Source organism: Megalops cyprinoides, chromosome 19 (genome assembly GCF_013368585.1).
Source record: "Megalops cyprinoides isolate fMegCyp1 chromosome 19, fMegCyp1.pri, whole genome shotgun sequence".
Classification (NCBI taxonomy): domain Eukaryota; kingdom Metazoa; phylum Chordata; class Actinopteri; order Elopiformes; family Megalopidae; genus Megalops; species Megalops cyprinoides.
The window spans coordinates 20,734,373-20,751,688 of record NC_050601.1 but is presented as its reverse complement, the minus strand read 5'-3'; the positions used below and the strand labels follow the sequence as shown (position 1 = coordinate 20,751,688).

The 17,316-nt window shown below is 44.4% G+C and overlaps 1 protein-coding gene across 1 annotated transcript in view; it reads right to left on the bottom strand.

Moving 5' to 3' along the window:
• Positions 1–17,316, bottom strand: part of cep112 (centrosomal protein 112) — a 105,478-nt gene that overhangs the window by 58,757 nt on the left and 29,405 nt on the right. The window contains exons 9-16 of the mRNA XM_036552767.1: positions 15,464–15,563; positions 14,662–14,780; positions 13,500–13,643; positions 6,209–6,363; positions 5,551–5,680; positions 4,799–4,891; positions 4,378–4,437; positions 3,371–3,450 (exon numbers count right to left, since the gene is read on the bottom strand). Of these exons, the coding sequence (XP_036408660.1) occupies positions 3,371–3,450; positions 4,378–4,437; positions 4,799–4,891; positions 5,551–5,680; positions 6,209–6,363; positions 13,500–13,643; positions 14,662–14,780; positions 15,464–15,563 (881 nt within the window). The remainder of the gene's footprint in view (positions 1–3,370; positions 3,451–4,377; positions 4,438–4,798; positions 4,892–5,550; positions 5,681–6,208; positions 6,364–13,499; positions 13,644–14,661; positions 14,781–15,463; positions 15,564–17,316) is intronic.

Genomic DNA, 17,316 nt, shown 5'->3' with positions numbered 1-17,316 from the left:
AAAGGTCACCTTCTGTTGTGTTTTCATATTCTATGCAGAGAGAATGGGGTGATGGGCATTTGATGTTGAATTTCCCTGCAGGCCTGCACTCTCACACCTCTGGTCTCTTTACCTTGCAGCTTCCCTGGTTCAGAGGATGCTATGTGTGCCACACCTTCAGACAAGCATGGGTTTGACAGAGGGGTGGAGTTACGGGGAGGAAAATCTGGGGGGCGGGGCCCTGTGGAAGGACAGCTGGGAAGGGCGGCTGGGTGGAGGAGAAAGCAAGAAGAAAAGAAGAAGAAGAAGAAGCCAATGCCCTGCAAGCTCCTCCTCAGCAGAAGTAGCTTTTTTCCTTTAATGTGAAAAGAGTTCATTTTAGTGAAACTCATTCCAGCTCAGGCAGCCAGAGGTGCAGCACGCTCTCTCCCTGTTCTTGTATGCTAACGCACGCTGATGTTCACAAAGGCAACAGGATGAAAGACAGGAACTTCGCTTTTTTTCAGGCCTGTGTAATTCTTTACCTTGTTGCTATAGTAACTTGAAAGTGGAAATCAAGCAAATCCATCTGCCTGCATTTGCATGGGAGAAGGGGAGGGGGGGGTAGGGGGGAGGGGGTGTCATCCTCACACCATGCCCAATCAAAATGAAGTTTCCTGCTTTAGGCCCCAAACGACACGGTGGACGAAACGTCAGCGCCCTGCATGCTGATAGCATAGAATGCCCCCTTCCCTCTCACGGCACCTCAGCCTCCGTTCTCACGCCTGCCCGGTCACTCGGCGCTCGCTCGGTATGCGCGGCAGCACTCGGCTTTGAAGTCCTGGAGTGACTTTAAAGCTGGCGGGAGAGTCCTCGGTGGCGGGCAGGTAAGCGGGCAAGAGTTGGCTCCGCTCGTTAGCTCTCCGAATGCTTAATTAGCGCGGCGTCTGATGTGACGCTTGCCATTTCTCGCCGTCCGCGGGAATCTGGGCCCGCACGCTCCGTTATTGAAGCAGGATAATTTATTCATGTGAGTCTTTCAGCCATTTCAAGTCATCTTCCTCTGCGGCTGGTTTGAGGGCCACAAGAGCAGATGTACGAGCTGATGTGTTTGCTCTGTTATTTCACTGCGTCTGGATATGAATCAATAAACAGTTAGGTAAACATCACACATAGTGTAAAACTAGATCAATTTTAAGCTGCTCAAAAGGTTGGTACAATTCGAAAGAGGGAAATACATGCATGCACACAGCTGACTGCAATACACATTAAATCAACACTTCATGCATCCATTCATGTCAACACATCCACAACTCTGGTTGTCCTCTATTTCCAGACATAAGTGGATTCTTCCTTCTAGCAAAGAGGAAAACTCACCAGTGCTCACCACAGTATGATTTACTAATGTTTTCTGCAATATCACAAATGCCAAACTGTGTGCCTCTCTGAAAGAGAACTCTGCCCAGGGCACTACACTAAAAGCCTGAACGAATGAGCTACGGACAGCTCCAGCTAAATCCTTTTGGCGTTAGCACACTTAGCGTGGAAGTGTGGGGAGCGTTCTGTAATTTCATTAGGAGGCGCTTAATGTGTATATGAGCTGGTAATGTGGTAACATGTGCTACCGATTACCACATGGTTTTCACCTAACACTCCTCTGCTCTGCAATACTGCAAGAAAGTGTGCGTGCTGGAGTAACAGGGTCTGCGGGCAAACACATGCAAGGGGGATGTAACTGCTCTGTGAAAAACAGTGTGAAACAAGGCCACTCACAATTCATACGAGTCCAGTTAGATTACGCAAACGGTGCAGAGATAAGCGTAGCCAAGCTGCGCATGAGATTAGCTTTGTTTCTTAGGAGAAACACTCGCGTATGAGTGACCTGGGCAGATGGCTTCAGTTTAATTCAAGCGGATAGCAAGGGCTGGTGGAGTGTGATACCTTGCGGCCAACAGCCACGCAAAAAAAACAAACATCATTTCAAACGAGCGGTGGGCTCTAGGGTGCGGGCAGGATTCCAAACCTTATTTTGCATTTGTCGGCGGCCATTTCAAAATGTAGCAGCTGCTATAATGTGAACTGATGATATTTTTCCCTCCCCTCTCCTCTCCATTCATAATCAGCATAAAACATCTTCTACTTCTTCTATCTCCTGCTTCTACATTCTGAACCAAACAGCTTTTACATCAATACTACATTAACCATTAAATGGTTTTCATATCTGAAGTACATTCTGAATCTAACCACTTTCAAACCTGATCTACTGGCCTACACACCTCCCTTTACATTCTCTGTCTACATTCTGAATCCTATGGCTTCCACATCTCCCTCTACATTCTGAATCCTATGGCTTCCACATCTCCCTCTACATTCTGAATCCTATGGCTTCCACATCTCCCTCTACATTCTGAATCTGACGGCTTCCACATTTCCCTCTACATTCTAAATCCTATGGCTTCCACATCTCCCTCTACATTCTGGATCTGACGGCTTCCACATCTCCCTCTACATTCTGAATCCTATGGCTTCCACATCTCCTTCTATATTCTGAATCTGACGGCTTCCACATCTCCCTCTACATTCTGAATCTGATGGCTTCCACATCTCCCTCTACATTCTTGCTGTTTGGAAGGGGCCTCAGAGAATACTTTGTTGCCTGAGATAACCCCCCCCCCCCAAAAGACTGAAACATCAACTACTTCCAAAGCTGCCAAACCACTTGCTCACACCACGGACCAGCCGCCAGGAAACAGCAGTGTTCCAGATTTCAGATTTTTCCTCCAGCGTTCCTGGTGTCCATCATTCTGCTTAACGACAGAGGCTCTGCTTCACTTTCAGAATGTAGACAACTTACATGCAAAGGGAAGAAGAGACGAGCCAGACTTCTGTTTATCCCTTGCTTTCGGCCAATGAATAAACAATGTTGTGCAGGTACAGCTGCCCTGCTATTGGCTAAGCCACATAGTCCACTTCTGCATTTCTGACAAATGACCTTAAACAGCATTTTTTGTAGTACATTTGCATGGTATTCTCACGATTTTCACACAGCTGGAGCGAACACATTTTGATCATATTTCCAGTGACTATCTCACTTTACAGGCAATTAATTTCTCACTGATGTCTCGAAATTGCTTTTACTTGATCCCCGAACCTACTGCGATTGAAATTAATATCAGACAGAGCTGAAGAGAAAAACAAACTACAATGTATGGTTAAAATGTGTATGAGTTCAAACGAAAAAAGAAAAAACCTGCCTCTTACCTGTAAAATCATAATGGAACTCGACAATAAGCTTCAGAGGTAAAGGAGGAGTGGAGTCAGGCCAAAATAGGGAGCTGAATGATTCCACCATAAGCAAGCACACGTCATTTTGGGGTCTCATTTTATGGGTTCAGAAGGAAACAAGGCTCACCTCAGCAGGTCCTCCATCTTGGAGACTCTCTTCTTGGCCTCAGTTTTCTCCTTCTCCAGCTCGTTCTGCAAGGACCGCACCTGTACAAGAGCACGGCGATTGCGTCACTCAGCACCCGGCCCCGAGCAACCTCATCCACCCTGAACCTCACTTCAGCCCGCATTTCACCTGTGCCAGAGCATGGCAACTGTGTCACTCGGCAACCAGCCCATAGCAACCTCATCCACCCTGAACCTCCCTTCAGCTCACACTTCACCTGTGCCAGAGCATGGCAACTGTGTCATTCGGCAACCAGCCCATAGCAATCTCATCCACCCTGGACTTCATCGAATTGCACTTCAAGAAGACATAAACATAGTGGGACTTGGTGGTGAGATGAAACGGAACAGAGGCGGAACAGGAGGCCATAACCATACATTGGAAGAGAATGTGGAAGAGGAAATAAGGCCCTGTGGCCTGCAGGTGTGCATACAGCAGCCTCCTGCTGTCCTCCTTTACAAGGTAACTGGCACAGTAGCTGTGGGTTGCAGGTTCAAACCAATTTGTTCTACGCATTCCGTCCGTCACCTGGTACTGCAGATTAAAAACGATCATTAGGCCATCCCTTCCCCTTTATACAACACCTGCACGCTCCGAGCCAATCATCAGGGCCTTTGATCTTTACAGGGGCTGTTCACTGGACAGCAAATGAGGCCACTCAGGCAATCATGCAACAGCAGACACAGGCCACAGAGAGCCTCCAGCCAAATGCGGTCCCTGTCCTGGAATTCAAGGCAGATAGTAATCACTGAGCCCAAACATGCTGTCGTTTAAGCGTTGTCCTTTCTCTGCCAAAATGGCTCAGCTTTTTGTGTGGAAACTGTACATTGTCTAAACTGGAGGACAGCTCAGAAGCAAGCTCAGTGCACAATAACAAACATTTTCTTTCTCTGTTCAGGGGTCCGCTGGGAAAAAAAAGTTAAGGGCTGAGATGTTTAAAAATATCTGAATATGGGCTAGGGTCATACCTTTTTCTCACTGGCATGCTGAAGATCCGATTTGTCTTGCTGAAACTTGCTCTCTTGCTCCTGGAAAACAAAGGTAGGGCTCATTACTGGGCAAAAAATGTCATATGGATTGATCCGTGGAAGCCTTCCAGGCCTTTGGCCTCTACATGTGGTACTATCAGCAAAAATCGTACTCTCTGTTTTAAAGGTCTCTTGCTGCAAGACACTTTGGAGCTATGAATGTCATGGTCTGGATTTCAAAAACCAGTCTAGGTGACACTCTCTATTTTCAAACTGTGAGCACCATGCAAGTTACTGCTGAATCTGTTGGCCTTGTCTGTGAGAAGGTCCAATACACAGACCAGGGACACACCAGAAGAAAGTGAATGAGCGGCTCAGGGCTCTGCAGCACTGGAAAAAGGGGCGGAGTCCATGCTCTTACCCGGAGCTGTTTCTGGCGTTTGTGCTCACAGTCCTGTAACTGCTGCCTGAGCTGGGCCACGCACTGCTCCAGGTCCACAATCACGTCAGATGCCTGCAAGCACATTTAACTTCGCCGTTATTATTCATTCAACTGGTCAGTCGTTTGGCACGACTTCCAAATGGTGCTTTAAGGTACAGAGGGCTGTTCATTGGTCTTAAATAAAACTGTGATTGAACCTATGCGACAGAGAGACAAACCATGCTTGCCATTCTGCCTATAGTTTTTATAGCACTGTGTCAAGTCTGGACATGATGAGTCAAATGGACTCCACTATGAATCTTGATGAACTACTCAATGCCTGAAAAAATACTTCCTAGTGTGAAATGTACTTTGAAATAGATGTGGTCTTGACATATCTCTGGCCCACCAATGTATAATAATAATAACAATGATAATAATGATAATAATAATAATAATAACACTCAACAATCAACCCCACCTCAGCCTTCTTTACTGGGAACAAAGAGACTAAGTGCCTCAAGTCTCTATTCATAATTTTGATATGTGGAACAAGTCATGTTGCCCTTCTCTGTACTTTTCCAAGATCTTCTGTATCCTTATACTGTAGTGCTCAGAGCTGGAGTTAGTACTCTAACTACAGCACATTTAACCTTTTAAATTTTTTTCTCACATTCGTGAGCACATTACGTGCCTCCCATAACATACTCTCGCCTTGCGCTGCTATCGCGCAGAGGCAGAACTTTGCATACCTTGGCGGCAGAGAGGGCATGCTCCTGCTGGAAGTGGCTCATGGCGGCGTCGTGTTTAGCCTGCACCTTCTGAATGCTCTCCTCATGCTGCTCCGCCATCTCCGTCTTCTCTCGCACGAGGGTAAAGTTCCTTCAACACAGTAATGCCTCAATCGCTAACGCTGAAGATGAGCCAGACTTATGTTCCAGTCCCACATGAAGCTAGGCATATTAACAGTTTTTAAATCTGGTCTTTAAGACAGACTGCAGGGGAATTTTATTCTGTTTTTTTGGGAAAAAACATTGGAACTGAGTATATTTGAAAACAATATACTAGTTCTTACCAATAAATAAGTACATTAGAAGTTCAAAAAAAAAAAGCTTTTTAAAATGCTTAAAACCTCTTTATATACATTTAAAAATGAAGGTTTCTAAATACATTTATAAACAACCTATACAACCTAAATACAGAGCATACCCTAACCTTCAGAAGAACATCAACATCCACTATTTCTGTCACGTCAGTTTCATTGGAAATGTATGTGTCTTTTATGTTTCAACTGCCCTCGGAAATCTAAACTTTTAACATTATTTCAATAAAACATTTAGTCTCGTGACAGAAAGCCTTCATATCCTGATTAAATAACTATTCAGTGAAGGGGTGTGGTGAAATGCTTACATGCGATTAGCCTCCTGCAGTTCTGAGCTGATGGAGGCGATCTGGATCTCGAGCTCCGCCTTCTCCTGGGTAACCTTCTGCCGCAGCACGTTGCCGTTCTCCACCTCCACGGACAGCTGCTTCACCCGAGCCTCCAGCTCCCTCACCATCTGCTCCTGAGGTCAGAGCAGCGACAGAGGCCTCTCAGTGACCTCACTTTCCACGGAGGTGTTCTTAGCAGCGGTGTATGTAGTATGGCTTAACAGGGTTTTTACTTTTATCTACATTTTTTTCTATTTTTTCTATTCAACAAATATACAAAAGTTACATACGCACAACTCCTGCACTTGTGTGGAAGGAGGTAAATGCAATTCTCCAATACCCGCAACTATATTTCTACACTGAGTCACTCAATGCACCAGGAGGCAGACGCTCAACGGAGGACTGACACCTCTCTCTGACGCTGTCTCTCCGGCACCCAAACAAGCTGCAGGGTGCTGCGCGCGGTGTTGCGAGGGGACCCTGGCCAACCTACTCACCCCCATCCTCAGCATCCTCAACATAATGAAGCGGTTTGTTCTGCCACCCTGGGATCCTGGTCATTCTCAGCACTTGGAATGAGAATCTTAACTATCTGTTTGGGAGCCTTTGACTTACTGGGGTTTCACCTGAGAGAGTGCCTAGGCCTGAATTCATTCAGTCCAGTTTTCACTGCATCACCACTGCATTAAGACCTGGTTGGTATTCATTCCTTTGAGCGTTAGGACCACAAAACCTGTAGAGTCAATCAACAATAAATGGTGGGGCTCAAAGTGTGGTAGAAAGGGGCCGGAAGATTCTGGGTTTAAGATTATAAACTGTACACACAGTTAAACAGAGCAATGCAGACCCTGCACTGCAGAGAGCAATGCTGTAGCAATGAATCCTTACACAATGACTCCATGCATTTACAGTTGAGTGTGCATTCTGGTACATACCATCACTGTTAATAGCCATTGATAAAGACCAAATTTTGGGGCAGTTATTTATAGTACATCAGTGCACTGAGTTGGATTAATGGAAATGCAGGGGTTTAAGAATTCAGAAGCCTACCGTGTATTTGCACAACTGTTAATAGCTATTGTACTGACAGGTTGGTTATCAAACCTATAAATGACCACAGTTTGGGAAAATCTTTCAGTGTTAGTTAATTTTTGTGCAAAACTTCTACTGTATAACAGATGTATGTGTGTGTACAAATGTATATATGAATCTGTCTAGACCATACCACAGACATAGCAGTGGTTGATCTGTGGTGTTACACTGTTCCATGCTAGCTGACTGCAGTGTACGAAGCCTCCTGCCCTGCGGTAGCATTGCCAGAATGGGCCTCTGCAAGCACGCTAAACCAGCGCTCCCCGTTCTCCACGCTCCGCAGACCGGGCTCCGCCGGCCGCACATCCACTTTCGGTTTCAGACCCTTCTCAGAGGCTCGGTTTGCTCGCTTTCAGCCTGCATCTGGGATTCTCGGGCGCCTTTGATGTTGCCGCGCGCTCGTTTTGCAGAAGGAAACGAAAAAACGCTGACGTGAATTCTCACTCAGAAGAACAAAGGAAACGCACACGAGAGAAGAAAACTCCCAGCATCCCCAGCTCCCAATTATCTTCTCCTAGTTAAGTTATTTACCTTGGTGCCACAGGACACTGTTGTATATAAATAAAAAAGTTTCCCCATGTCAGACGGCTTCTCTCTGGCCAGGGAGTTACCTCCTAAGTCTACAATGTGAAGGGCAGCCCTCTTCATATCTGCTAAAGGCTGAGAAATGTGTGACATGGATGAGCTGCTTCTAATTCCACTTAGAATATTGAGAAGACTATAACATTAATGCTGGCTCTTCAATTATGGGATTATTGACAGAAATTATCATTAATATTACATCATTAGTCATACTGACGGCTCTTAAATGTCTGGCTCTCCTTGCTGGAGTAGAGTCAGACAGTTGAATTGTGGGGGTGGGGGTGGGGGTGGGGGTGGGGGCAGTGACTCTTCTAATGAAAAGAACCCGCGGCACGCAGTATCCTGCGAGTCTTTTGGAATGCAAGAGGTGCAAGTTTTTGCATCTGACGACAGATTTTTTGATTAAAGATATAATGTATGGTTCTTTGAACTGATGAAAACGGATGGTGCTGACAGAGGTTGCATTTTGGACGGTCACTAACGTCAACCTTGAAAGTAGCTCTTTGTTTTCGCACGCTACAAAAACTGCCTTTAAAAAAGAAAAAAAAAAAAAAGGAACCGACTTCTACTGGCACTTAATCTTCTGGGGCCTGATAACACAGAGCTCTGCTCAACACCGTCGCTCCGTGGAACACCTGGCGATAATCACAGATAAGAACACCAGTCTCACTGTAATGCTTTTTGTAGCATTGGACAAGAACCAAACACTACCATCAGTGGCAATACAAGAAAATAAAAGTACACAAAACATACCTTGTATGTAGACTGAAACTAATCTACAGAATTAATGAAGGACTTCAGACAGACAATCTTACAGCACATCAACATACCACACCACACGTACTTAAATAGATTATGGTATTTTTTCATGGATAATACAGTATGTGCTAAGCACATTCACCTGTTAGCAAAAATGTCACATCCAATCAACAAAAACCAAAGGGACCAAAAAAAGTACAGCACAATTTCATTAGGGAGTAGAGGTGTGTGGTCAGATGTATAAGGAAAATTAGACTTTCTTAATTACCAAGAAAATAAAGCAGAGTTTTGACTTCAACAACAGTCTTTTCACAGGGAAATGAAAAAAATAGCTGCATTTAAGTCCAGACAGGCATTACCTAAGCTAAAGAGACATGTCTTTACCTCTCAAACAGCCAACTATATTGACTATAACTGTAAAAACAGGCGTTAATATAATCATATACATTTTATTTTTCATTAAAAATGTAAGACACATATTGTCTGAACAAACCTAATCACCCTTTAACACCGTGAAGTATGTCAAAATGTTGATATGACTGATATAACAAAATACATAGAAAATATGAAGGCTTCAACAGGATCTGAGTAGTCAAAACTGGAACAACTGCTTCAATTAGTCATATCCGTAAAATCATCAAACATTATCAATTTATCAAAATGCACATTTGCAATTTTTCTTCAGTGTGGACTCAAATTGGAGTGCATGCATAAACTTCAAAGAGTATATGAGGTTAGATTCCAGGTGTCACTTCCTTAGCTACAGTGCTGACTTGCATCACAAACAGTGATGCACCGGATACTGATTTAGCATATTTCAGACTGTACTGCCAGTAACAGACAGCTTAAGATAAGGGAGATGTTACACAACATTGAATGCTGATCCAATAAACCCAGCTCACTAAGTAACAGCAAGTGCAGTTCATTACGTGCTATTGTAAATACATATACTGTTCCGTGATCACCCTGCTGTGAAAACCAGAGTGGAATCCAACTTCAAAGGTTAGGTTCAAACCAACCCAAGGCAAAACCTGGATAGTAATATTAAATAATTGCTAAAAAAAACAAAGAGGAACAAGGTGGGAGGGGGGCCATAGTTTTTGTTCAATTTTATATGGTATCGGAATTTATCTGTATGGAAATGATGAAGGTTAATTGTTCTATGGTATTAGCTTCAAGATGGATCATCAAGGACATAGATCTCTTGACTGGAACTGTGTAATTTACTTGTGAAGTAAGACCTGACATTCAAATGAATTATTCTTTGGCAATTCAGATCTGGGGCAGTCCTGCATTTGGATTAGTGGAGGAGATAGTTACATTTACGGTTGGGGTTAAGTTGAGCTAAGAAATTACATTTAGGTGAGTGATGACTGATTGGATTTTGGAGGAGTGCTGTGGTTGGTGGTGGAGCTACACTCCAGGATTAAATAACCCATGTGACTGGATACACCGAAAACATTTGACTCACATTAATTACTTTTCAACAAGACACTGAAACACAGTAGCTACACATGAATTACACTGTGGTTACATTGTAATAACCCTTAAAGCTTAACGCTGTTGTTACCTTGCTACACCACAGGCACTAGCACAGCAGGAGGAGGGATACAGTTAACAGGTGTCTATACTCCGATGTGGATGGGCTAGTGTCCAATCACACTGCTGGAAGACACAGGGGCTTATCCAATAGGGGAAAGCCTGCCATGAATACACTGTGAGCAGCTTATCTGTACACCATTACCCACAGTCCCACTGATGTCCTCTTTACACCTCAACACATTAAGTGAGGGCATGAGACACACATAGCGTGAGCCATTCTTTCTGTTTGTCTCTTGTGTCTTCACATCCTCTTTGGAGTGATTTTATGGTGATCCTGATCTCTTCCAGGAGGAAGTAAAGGATGTATCTGGAATCATTTCATTTAAACAATCATGCATTAAGTTATATTCCATTGGTTCTGTGTTAAAGGACTGTCTACGCTGTGAAAACATGCACATCTTAGAAAAATAGGAGTAGGAATTATGTCAGGTGGCAATCAAGTGGCGTCACAGGCTGGGTTACCTGTACACAAACAGGTAGGTGTTCCAGCTTTAAGCATGGATTAGCCAACGCCTACTTATAAATATCTATGAATTACTTAAGTGTCATCAAAAGTATTTTACAACTGTACTGAAACACCTGAGACATCACTTGAATAAGTGAACAAATAGGAAGGCCCTTATTAGTCTTTCTGCACAGGAACTGCATCTGTAACACATGCTAACTGTTGTACAATGTCAATATTCACTGAAGGTGATGGCCACATGTTTTATGTGGATGACAGAAAAGAGCGATTTCAAACGTCACGACATTCGGACATTAAATGCCCCCCGAGGACAGAATATGCACAACCCCTGCGCACTGCGGCAGCGCGTACCCCCACAGCTGGCGATGCTGACAGCTTAAAGCTCACTGAAAAAAGGGGCGGTCAGCCTAAAATAACAGCTGCTGAAGTGACGGGGAGGCTCATTTTCAATGACAGAGGCTTCTTTCATCTTAACCCATGCCCTCAGACGTGCATCGTTCAATTATGAAATGGGGGCTTGCCCCCGTAGGCTCTGGCGGCTTTTGATGGCTCTTAAATGTGATCCTGCAGACAGACACCAGCCATTCTCCTCCACAGCCGCACTTTCCTGTCATGGGCGCTGAATGCTAATTTCAAAGATGTTACATTAACTGAAGGCGATGCAGCCTTGTGTCTGATTGGCCCTTTTCGTTTCTGCTGTCACTGTCCTGTGCCAAGCAGTCAAATACTCTCCACCCAGTTTCGTGGTGCTGAGCGGCACGGCACTCTTTTTTGTCAAGGGGTCAATCCTGGTGCACGTTCTCAAGTTTAGAGAGCTTAACCAAGGTGCAAATAAAGAAAACTCCCCAAAAGTCTGGACTTCAAGCTTCAGAAGGACAGAGAGACATGAGAAGACTTTATGAGTGAGTGGTGCTCTCTGAAGTGTGAGTGATGTGAATGTCAGTCAGGACCCAGATGGCATAGGTATCAGCAGAGCCAATGCCATGGGAAACCTGATCGAGTCCAAATTAAAGCCTAAACTGTAATGGCCATTAGGAGCAACCAATGTACGAGCAAATGGAAACAACTGAGAGCAATCTGAACACTTTCCTTAAAATTCCACGGAAATGAACACAAAGGTCATTCTAGCACTGCTGTGCCTGTGTACTCAAACACGCTTGTATACATAATGCTATTTTAACATCTTCCAGTTACAAGGAGGGAAACAACTGACGGGACATTGCAGGATTCAGGCGTGAGTGTTTGGGAACATACAGGTGTCACTGGTGTATGTGAAACACCACTAAGTTTGCCTTCTGTGCAGATGGGCAGGCTACAAACCCAACTAAACAGCAAAGAGGTCTCTTCTTTCAGTGTTATGCAAAGAGCCAATCAGAATAGCCCTGAAGCAGCATTGCACTCCAGCATGCAGTGCTGCTGGCCCCCAAATCTTATGTGAACAAATAACATCCATTCCACTTACATAAGCCCTCAGAACACATGCCCTGACTTTAATGTTTTTACATCTTATTTCTTATTTTTCATTTTCTGTGTGCAGCCTGCCAATCACATCTGCCAATATGCCCCTGGCATGCCAATAACCCTGGTCTCTGCTGGCTTCCTTGCATCTGACTCATTGTTATATACTTCTAGGGTATTGTTTACACACGCTCTCACCGAATTAACTTCAGGGCCCAGCACACAACTCCACAGCATACAAAATGCGGTTCAATGGACTCAAAATGTCTGCATGTGTTTCAGAAAAGATATAAGAGCTCTGTACAACTAGTGTTAATTCCACTGATTCCACTGTCCTTACACCCTTTTAAGCTCCTCTGCAATCTGAACAGTTTGATCCACAGCTATGCAGTATTTTTATTCAAAAGTAGATACGCTTAAACAATTCAAATCTGTCAATCCATCCATTTGTCTGTCAGGATTGTATAATTCACATTTAATGATAACATACTGCTGATGGCCCACAAAGCACCACTCATACTGCAAAAATGCTTTTAGTGTCATTTTGGCTCGTGTCAAAGCCTGCCTGATCATTACATTTCAGTAAATTATTGCCATTTAGCAGATGCTCTTATCCAGAGTGACTTCCATAGGTTACAATTCTACATGTTATCCATTTAAACAGATGGATATTTACTGAGGGAATTCTGGGTTAAGTACCTGGCCCAAAGGTACAACAACAACGCCCCAAAGGGAATTTCAATGGTAACTTTGTGGTTACGAGCCCTGCTCCTTGTCACTCTGCTGCCCTCTGTTAAGCCATTCCAAAATGGCGTTAAAGAGGGCTATTATAGCCCTGTATCTGCCTAGCATTGCATCCATCCTCCTAGTGAATTGTCCTTTGGAGAGAAAGGTACCTTGACTGGGGTACCAAGATTAATGTACTTTGAAAAACTTCTGAAAAGCTTGCAGTTTTGTGTTCAGTCAAATGTATTTTAACTGAGCAACAACTGCCCAAGCCAGGAAAAGGCCATCCTTTCTTGGCCTTAACTGCATCTACGGATCACAACCTGGGACAAACTGATCTGTATTTCACGCGTAAGTAGCATGTTTTTTGTTAAATAAATCTTTGTTTCCGTTTACCATAAACATCTTGCCCAAAGGCCACCTTTTTTTAAAACCCACCAAAGTGCGCTTCTGTATTCAGTCTGAGAAGCACAAACTGGGACGATATGAGCCTAGAAGTCCTGAGACTACAACAGGGTCCATCTTCATGGAGAAGCAGAACACCTTAACAAGAACCCGCGTCTCCTCCCAGCAGGCCACACTCACTGTGCCTTGTGTCTGTGCGCTGTACTCGGACTCCATCTTGGCCAGGCGCTGGTTGGTGTCTTCCAGCAGTTCTTGGATGTTCTCGGTGTGCTTCTTCTGCAGCTCAAACTTCTCCTGCTCCATTTCCGCAACAGCAGCGTGCAGCTGGGAGCCCGAGACAAAATCGGCATCCAATCAAGGGCCAGTCAGTTCCCAACCCGGAGCACCCCTTTCTCAATCTGTCGTTCACCTACTTCCCGCACTATCACCAGCTTTCTCTTCACAAACTGATGTGGTTTTACCAGTGAACAAATGATGTGAATTGTAGATGCATCTTAAATGCTCGAGTGAAACCCCAGAGGTTGAAGAACACACAACATGCTATAGGAACAGTATTTCTTAACAGGGCAATCGTCTCATTTTCTGTTCATTCTCTATATAAAGACAAACAGCCAAATCAACACAAAGGGCAAATATCAAATCTTTAAGATTGTCACTATTCATACAGAGGCTGCCTAGAACAGAACTTCCTGCCAACAGAATTAAATCTGTTTGGCATATGACATCATCTGTTAGATGTTTCTTCCACAGTCAATTCCCACCTTAGGTCTGCTGTAGGTGTTGCATTAAAACAAATCACTCATGGGTTTTGTTTCCTTGTTCAAGATCAGGTAGCCAGCTAACGACAATAACAGAAGATGATTTGGGCCTCATGCTAAAAGGATGGGACATAAGGCTAACTTTTTCTTAGCATGCTTTTGCACTCCAAGTCTCCTATAATTTAGCACATAACTGTCTTAAAGTATTGATGCCTTAATGTGTTGAGCCTTTAAGATGTGTTTTGCTAAATGTAACTTTGGTTACACAGTAAAGGTCAGTGGTAGGACATGCCTGGCCTCTCTATCTCTCATCCTTGGTCATATCAGTCTCTGAGCTCTGAAGCCATAGACCCATAACCACAGTGCAAATGACACATGTTCAGACTCCTCACCATAAAACAGAAAAAGTCTATATCTTGCTAGGCAGTGAGGGGGTTGAGCTATCAGTGCTACTACATTCAAAGTGATGAAATAGTGAACTGAATTTCAATTCATTTCCTGCATTGACATGGAGCTGACTCAAACTTTGCAGAGGGGATGAAAAAGAAAGAAAGAAAAGACCCAAAAAAACCCCATCTCTTTACTTTTTTTTCCCACTCGTTTTTTGCCGAGTCCGATGTGTCATCCAACATTTTCTTCAGCTCCGCGATCTGCTTGTCTTTGCTCTCGCGAACAACCTGCGACTCTCGCACGAGGCTTTGCACTGTGGAGAAAAAATGTGACAAATGAACACGGTGAGCCGTTGCCATGGGGATTTCTGCATCATGCAGACTGCAGTGGCGCTGGATGCCGTTGGCCAACCCAATCCACCAGCACAGGAAGCACTTTTTTATGCAGACAGCCACAAAGCCAGCCAATAAAACAAGCTTTAATTACTGTCTTTATACAGCCACTGACTTCTTTTCATGGGGTTTTTAATACCTTGATCACGCAGTGCAAAGTTCAGGTAGATTTAGATAAACAGCGCCGTGGATCAGTTTAATGTCTTTCGAACTTGAAAAGAATGTGAGATCCTGCAGGACAATGACCTCATTGTTCACTACTGTGTAGTCAGTCTGCTCTAAAGAAAGGTTTTAAGGTATGACTTAGCTCGAGCAGTCTACACAGGTGTTCAGGTTTACACACACACACACACACACACACATGCCCCTCTCTGACTGCCCACCGAGTGCGCAGACGACCACAGGCGTGTTTTTAAGTCCCTGCTTACAAGTGCTATCTGGCTGTCCTTTTTACTGCGCTGACTGTTCATTTGTGGCATGGCTGACATAGCTGTGGTCTCATTAATGCTTTAAACTCAACGCAGCTAGTCACCGTCACACCCACCAGCAGACTGCCCCACCCACAGGCCGATGAAAATGGAATTCCTCTCGCTCAGGCTCTCACCTTTCTTCTCCAGCTTGCGAATGGTCTCCTCCGAGTCTTTCTGCTTGTTTCTGTACAAGGTCTTCAGCTCCTCAATCTCACCATTTTTCCTGTCCAAAATCTATTTTGGGGGGGGGGGGACACATTATTTTCAACATTCAACATTTATTTCCCCTTAATTCCCAATACAGTACACATCAATACACATCTTGAATGCAGTAGAAGGTGGCAGGACAGGCTGTATGTTTTTAATGCTTTCCTCTTCTGACATAGAGAAGCTGGCCGAGGACAGGGCTGAGTGGCATCTATGATAAGCAGCAGAGACTCTGCAATATCGGTGTGACAGAGCTGGCCGATGCTCTACACATAAATTAACAGAAGGAATAAAACTTACCAAAAACAGCAATTTATTTAAAAACCACACACAAACACAGGAGAACCAGTCTACAGCCACCAGCACACAAGATGGCTTCCAAAAGTCTGAACCTCCTCTGTGTGGCGCCATCGGGGCGTCGGAAGAGGACAGAGAGGAACTGTTGCGGTGACTGCTGACCTGTGGGGCCCGGTTTGGGGCATAGCTCGGGGAGCCCTCAGGGACTGGCGAGGCCAGGAGGGAGAGCTGGTGCAGGGGCAGCAGAAGGGGAGCAGTTCGGGAGACCGGAAGGGGAACGGCCAGGGACCAGCGAGAGACCACCCTGTAGCCCTTGGTGGAGGTAGCACGGGAGCCCCAGAGAAGTCTGGATAGAGCCGGTGGGGAGAGCTACATTGCCCAGGATGGAAAGAGGGAGTGGTTGTCTGCAAGGCTGGTAGGAAGTTACCTGCTGTCCGGTGGTCCTGTCAGGAGGGACCCACAATGGAGGTGCCAAGGCCTACAGTGTATGGACATTATGGACCCTGAGCCACCGTGCTGGCCATCTCATTGGCGTGAGACTGGGAGTTTGGGGAGGAAATGTGAAGGAGCAGCCCTTCGCCCCACCCCAACTTACTAAATGTTAAATGTTGGGTGTTTAATTGTTAAATTGGTTGTTTGGATGTCCAGCTGTGTAAATTGAGGAACCTCATGTTGTCCATTATCCATATTGTGGCATAGGGGCTTTAATCAATCAACTATAGCTGAGACAGGTTTTGTGTTTATTTTGACTGATTGTTTAATAATTGTTTAATTGTTTTGTTACTGTCTATTGGTATTGTCTGTCTGTGAACCAGTTAATTGGTCACACCTGCCCTAATTAGGCTTGTTATATACAGGTGTGTGGCCACACAGAGTGGAGTTCAGACTTTTGGAAGCCATTTTGTGTGCTGGTCGCTGTAGACTGGTGTAGACTACTTTTTTATTAAGTTTTACTCCTGTTAATTTATGTGTACAGCATCGGTCAGCTCTGTCACAATCAGCAACCCAGATCTTTCTGTTAATCTTTTCACTGGGGTGAAGTTCTGAAGCATTGGCTTTATTCAGTTGTTCAGCAAATATGAGCTCAATCAGACTCAAAAGCACCTACTAAGATAAAGGTCCAAAATTCACTCCCTTCTGCCCTTTGAAGAGGTCAAGCATTTTAAATAAGTGCAAAACACAAGAAGACAAAGTCTGTGGATGTTTATCTGCATAGAAATCTTTTTTTATTCCATTTTGAACTTCAGTCTTAAGTTCTCCATTCCCTCTGCTGGAGGTACTAGATCTACAACAGGGACAGCACCATTTCCACACACACACAAGCAAAGCCACAATTCTGAAACAAATTCATATTTAAGGATATTCCTGCCTGGAGGCAATATCACCAGAAAGACTAATAAAACCTTTTTAACAAGTCTGCCTCTTCCCAACGCGACAGTATAAATGCTGGCTAGACTTGTTTTGCTAACAAATAACAAAGCAA